General features: G+C 43.7%; 1 protein-coding gene across 1 annotated transcript in view; it reads left to right on the forward strand.

Moving 5' to 3' along the window:
• The window catches only part of LOC106013512, a 6,900-nt gene extending 3,963 nt beyond the window's left edge, over positions 1 to 2,937 (forward strand). Inside the window, exons 2-3 of the mRNA XM_013089447.1 lie at positions 2,112 to 2,507; positions 2,617 to 2,937. Coding sequence (XP_012944901.1) covers positions 2,112 to 2,507; positions 2,617 to 2,937 — 717 coding nt within the window. The remainder of the gene's footprint in view (positions 1 to 2,111; positions 2,508 to 2,616) is intronic.
• The last annotated feature ends 3,152 nt before the right edge of the window (positions 2,938 to 6,089 follow it).

Consider the following 6,089-nt stretch of genomic DNA (forward strand, 5'->3'; position numbering starts at 1 on the left):
TCCGAGTGCGACACCTCGCCTTTGAAGGGGTTGCACCTTCTGCAGACGAAGCAATGGGTCTATTTATATCCCCCCGACCCACTGGGGGTGCTTCCCTCTTTGAGTCTTCCTAGCTAGTGGTTCCCCGTATACTGCTTGGCCACCTCTATTCTCACCCCGGGTGAGAATAGCGCAGGCGAGTCTTTTGGCTATTTTCACCCGGGGTGTGCATTCACCGTTATAGCATAGACCTAGGCCAACCAATTTTGCGTTCACCCTGAACTCTGTGCCGCGAACAAACGTTCCATTACTACTGTTAGCCTAAAAGCGTACAATTTTGTTAGTGGGCAGTGGAGAGAGAGAGAGAGAGAGAGAGAGAGAGAGAGAGAGAGAGAGAGAGAGAGAAGTAGCGCGAGAACTTCCGGGCAAAACAAAATGGTGACCCGCGTAATTCGGCTCGATTCGAAAAGTTTAATAGCCGTAGCGTCTGTGTAGACGACCAAATTAATTTACTTTTGTGTTTTAACTGATTTCGTCCATTCGGCCGCTGACAGCGGCTCTAGTTTTTCCGCTGCCTCCATTCGGCCGCTGTGAGTGGCTCAACAAAATCCGAAACAAAGGTGCACTTTTTAACATAGTTCCTACTTTTTAAGTTGTCGAAAGGAAGTAGAACTTGTAAACAAACCTGACCTCAATCTCTGAGTGCCAATATCGATCAAAACTCCGCGAAATTCTTGCAAAAATCGTTGTTTTGTTGTCGCGATGTAGGCTAGATCTAAGGGTAAACAACACGGAGCCTGGTATAATAAAAGGGCTCTTCAAAGAAAGATATTCAACTAAATTTGTGAAATTCTTGCATAAATGTGTGCTACGGTGATATCGCTCAATGTTGTGTTGATTCCTATGGATTATAAGGACTTGTAGAGCTGAGAAAATGCGGTAAGTCGAAATTTCGAAGAGCTGTTGCGCAATTTTTTTTTCTCATTCGTTTTTGTCAGAAGGAAAATGCAATACAAACAGATTATAGGTCATTGTTATTGATATAAACAGATTCTTCTATTTATTCCCGTCAGTTTGGTATATGACAATACATATTAGAGTAACTTAGAACTTCACAGTAATGCATTAAATAGATGCACCCCAGGTCTAAAACTGAACAGGGAAAAATAATTCTGTCAAGAGCCTGAAAAAATCATGGACGGAATCAGTTAACATCATTTTTTAACTTTGTTTTGGTCAATTTGATCGTCCACACCGATAGACAGTATTCAGAAAGAGAGAGAGAGAGAGAGAAGAGGGAAGGAGTAGATCTTGCGAGATCTTCCGGGCAAAACAAAATGGCGACCTGCGTAGTTCGGCTCAATTCGAAAAGTGAAATAGCCATAGCATCTTTGCAGACAATCAAATTAGCCTACTGTTGTGCTATAACATAATTTTTTCTTTGCTTTTATCCATTTGATCATCCACACCGATACAAAGTATTCAGAAATTAGGAAAAACAGGTCTTGTTTCACACCGGGTGAGAATAGCCAACGATGGCAAGTCTCACCCGCGGTGAGAGGTTGATCGTATTTTTATTCTCACCCCGGTTGAGGATAGCCACTTCCATACTGCTTTTGCACCTCACAGTATCCATTTGCAAACCTTGCAGTCTCGAATTAGACTACCCCCTGGGGGTGCCAAAATCTGGTCATTGTTCTGCCGGCGCTCTTTGGAAATTGCCTTCCCGTTCCAATTGATAATTTGGTGCTTTTTTCGGTAGTTTCCACCCCCTTTATTTGAGCCTAGATCTACATGATCCAGATCTTAAGTTTGAAGCACAGCGAGCTAAGATATCAAACCTAACAACTGCAAAACATCAAATTATGGTAAAATCAACCCCCTAAAACCCCCCACCTTATTTTTATTAGGTCAAGGGGAAGCCCCCCTGGGACCCCCCTACTCTTGGGGCCAAAACCCACGAAAAACAATTGCGGGGTGGGAACTAGATCTAGTTTGGTACAGGATATTTTAGTGAAATTTTAAACAATACTAATATGTTGGTTCTTTCTCTAGGTCCAGAGTTCAGTACAGTTCAAGAAAATGAAAGTGTGACTAATTTTAATTGGTTGCTTATTTTTCTCTTTCGTTAGATTGACAGAACAGTACTTAGCCGCGAAAAAGAGAATCGACTCACTGAGTGGCTGACAGAGTCGTCAAGGCGGGGATTCGGGCGGACAAAGGAGCAGCTGCTGTCAACTGTCCAGAAATGCCTGAACACAAAGGCAGAGACCACCGTCTTCAAGGACAACATGCCTGGGGAGAAGTGGTACCGTCTGTTTTGTAAGCGTCATGAGAACGAGCTCAGCCTTCGGACTCCCCAGGCACTTGGCTCACTGAGGGCTGCTGTCAGCGAGTACAAGATTGTCGCCTGGTTCCAGAAGGCAAAAGAGGACATCAGTCAGATAGACCCTACTGTGTTGGAATGCCCTGAGAGACTCTTCAACTGTGATGAGTCAGGGTTTCAGCTGGGAGGAGGGGTGCAGAAGGTGTTGGCGGCAAAAACAGACCAACGACACACACAAACAGGTAACTGTTCTCGTTTGCGGCAACGCCCTGGGTGAGCTCCAAGCTCCCCTTCTTATCTTCCCTGGCCAGCGCTTCACCTACGACCCTCTCGAGGGCTTTGAGGAGGCTCATATGGCCACGTCAGGTAATGTGTGGATAGACAGTGAGATTTTCGCCAGGTGGATGGAGTCTGCTTTCTGTCCTGCTGTCGCACATCTCCAGAAACCTGTCATACTCTTTGCTGATGGCCACAGCACTCACCTGACTCTGGAGATCCATGAGATTTGCCGGTCTCATGGCATCATTCTGTATCAACTGCCCAGCCATTCAAGCCATATCATTCAACCGCTGGACCTGACCAGCTTTAAAAACTTCAAACGAGCGTGGTATGAGGAAGTGATGAAGTACTAGGAGGACAACTCGGACACATTGTCAAAACAACATTTCGCCAAAGTTTTCAAGAGAGCTTGGGAAAGGCGGGGACATGATGGGGATGTTCTGGTAAGTGGGTTCAGGGCTTCTGGCATCTGCCCCTGGAACCCTGATCGCTTTGACAAGACCAAACTGGCACCTCACAGGCTGTTCCAGACAGTGCAGACAGTCAACTCTACAGTGACAGCCGAGACAAATGGACCAACAGTGACAGAACAGACGTACGAACCGACAATGGCAGAACTGACAAATGAACCGACAATGACACTACCGGTACAGACAAACGAACTGACGATGGCAGATGCAGAACATGAGAGCGAACCGACGATGACATTACAGACTGACGAACTGACAATAGAAAATGAGAACGAAACGACAGTGACTGAGGAGCCAATGGAGGTGGAGCGAACCAAAATTAATCAGACTGAAACAACAACAGACACTGACGTTGGACCATCCGTAGCCTCCCATGACCATAACATAACTGTCCAGACTGCCTTTGACAGACTGCTACTTTTGACAGCCCGAGCAGGAAGCAGTGGCCTGATACACTACCTGACCTGCTATGACCTTGACAAGACGACAGACGAGCCAGAGCAGCAGCTTTTTTCAAAGTTATATGGCCTTATACAAACCCAACTGGCGACTGGACTGACTGACACTAACAAAGACAAGACTGCCCACAGACCGACTTTAGACAGCCTTCCTCTTCCAGCTCGCTGGGGCAGGAATAAACGGACAGTCATTCACCCACCTAAGATGGTGTCCTCTGACGAGTTAAAAATTTTTAAAGAGAACTTAGAAAAAAAGAAGAGAGATGAAGAAGAAGAAAAAGAAGAAGAAAAAGAAAAGAAAAAGAAAGACAGAGAAGAAAAGCGATTGAAAAATCTAGAAGAAAAAGAAAAAAAGAAAAGAGAAAGAGAGGAAAAGAAAAAAGAACAACAAAAACAGAAAAGAGAAGAACAAGAAAGAAAAGAAAAGGAAAAGGTAAAAAAGCAAAATGAGAGAAAAGAGAAGATGGCAAAGAAAGGAGGACGACCAATCAACACTCAGGTAGACTCTGAAACTGAGACAGACGACCACATCAGTTTGCATGACACTGACGACGACAATGACATGGACAATATTTGTGCAGGATGTGGAAGTTTGAATGCGTGTGGCAGTAAGGAAATGATCTTTGGGTGTATTGTGAATGTGGCAGATGGTTTCATGTTGTGTGTGCGAAGGATGACAGTGTGCTTGAAAAGACAGAGGAGGAGTTGCAAAGTGTTTCATATTCTTGTTTTTTCTGTAAAGGTTCTTTGTAATTTAGTAAGCTACTGTGCCAAGTTTCTTGTTCTTGTTACATATTTTGTTTATAATATTCATTCCTTTATCATGTATGAATGGTTACTTATTGCAATTGATAGAACATTTTGTTTCTCCATATTTTCAATAACATGATGTATTTGGTCACTCATTGACATTGCCTTTTTTGTTCTCTTTAACAAAAATAAATTCAGGCCTAGATCTAGTGGTCTGGTGAAACCACACCTTCGTATTTTTTCCACTGTTTTTGTCTGTATATTGTTGTGTAGGTATTAGTTTACTTGTCCCTTGCTGAGGTTACAAATAGCCTGGACACTTATAAGGACGGTGGGCAATCATAACATCTTGAAGAATGCCTTTCTTTACACTGTCATATAGAGGCCTGCTTGCAAAGTATGATGCCAGTCATGAGGAGAGACATTTATTTTTGTCTTATCACACTTGAAATCAGGTCCAAATTAAAAAAGCTGGCTATTTATTAGGTACCAAAATGGTTCTTTTGGTCACTGAAAGATACATACATATAAAATGACAAAAATAGCATTTTCAAAGCAAGGTTACATGAGATGTGGTTCATATGAGGACTGCAGGTGGTTCGTGTAAGGGCAGGTGGTTCATATGCGGGCACATCCTGGTGTCATGAAGACTTCATAATTAAATGTTCATAAAAAATGTGAATGAAAAGAAAGAAGCCTGGCACACAGGAAACATTTCCCACAGAGGTTGATTTTAAGGACCAAAGGTCAAGGATGCATGCTCTGAGCTCAGGAGTCTCTCTAGGATTGTTTAAGCATGGGTACACCCACTACTGGTTGGTATGGGGTCCAAACACTTTAGATCTAGAATGTACCGAAAAAGCACTGATAATTTGCCATGTACACATGAAGATTGTATGGGTTTTTAAAAATTATTATAGATCTATTTGCCAGGGGCTCCCCGAGCCCCTCCCCCCCCCCCCCCCATACACACACACTAACAGGAGGCAAGCCCCTCTAGAATAGTGCACTTTCTTACACACATAAACACGGTGGGTCCACCAAAGTTCAATCAGTCAAAATGAAGTTTTAATACAAAAAAGGCAGAAAAATAGGCCTTTTACTGGCTAATGTGGTAGGGTTCACTTAGGCATGGCCACTTATGTCCTTTAGTAATCACTTCAGTTTCTTATGAAAACAAAACGGGAAGGAAATTTCCAAAACGAAGTGTATACAGACCCGGTAACCGGGAACAAAGTCACGAAGTATACAGACCCGGTAGGGGAACTCTTTTGTGATTTCGGGAAGTTTCAGCCGCCAGACCCGGTAGAAATCTAGTGTGTGTGTGTGTGTGAGAGAAGGAGAGAGGGAGAGAGAGAGAGAGAGAGAGAGAGAGAGAGAGAGAGAGAAAGAGAGGGGGGGTGCTAGCAAAATGTATGACATGCCCCAGTTGGCAGGAGGGAACGAGAGAAAGATAGAGTGGGAAATAGGTGGGGACAAAGAAAGACAGAGACAAACAAAGAAAAAGAGAAGGCGAGCGATACACAGAGGAGAGAGAGAGAGAAAGAGAGAGAGAGACAGAGAGAGAGAGAGAGGGGGGGGGGGGGACTGCTCGATTGAAATTATGACATTGTAACTTGTTCTTTTCTTCAAATTGTGATTCCTCCAACTCCAAAACGGAGGAAAAACGATCGTTCATCGAAAAGACATCCGCAATCTTCATTTAGACCTAGATTTAGGCTAGCCGCGAAACTAGATTCTAGATCTAGATCTAGATCTAAAGTAATCGTACCGGTTCGGGCAGCACGTTTTTTTTTTGCTGTCGGGCACTGGAGTACAAAAAGATCG

Source organism: Aplysia californica, unplaced genomic scaffold (genome assembly GCF_000002075.1).
Source record: "Aplysia californica isolate F4 #8 unplaced genomic scaffold, AplCal3.0 scaffold00954, whole genome shotgun sequence".
NCBI classification, from domain to species: Eukaryota; Metazoa; Mollusca; class Gastropoda; order Aplysiida; family Aplysiidae; genus Aplysia; species Aplysia californica.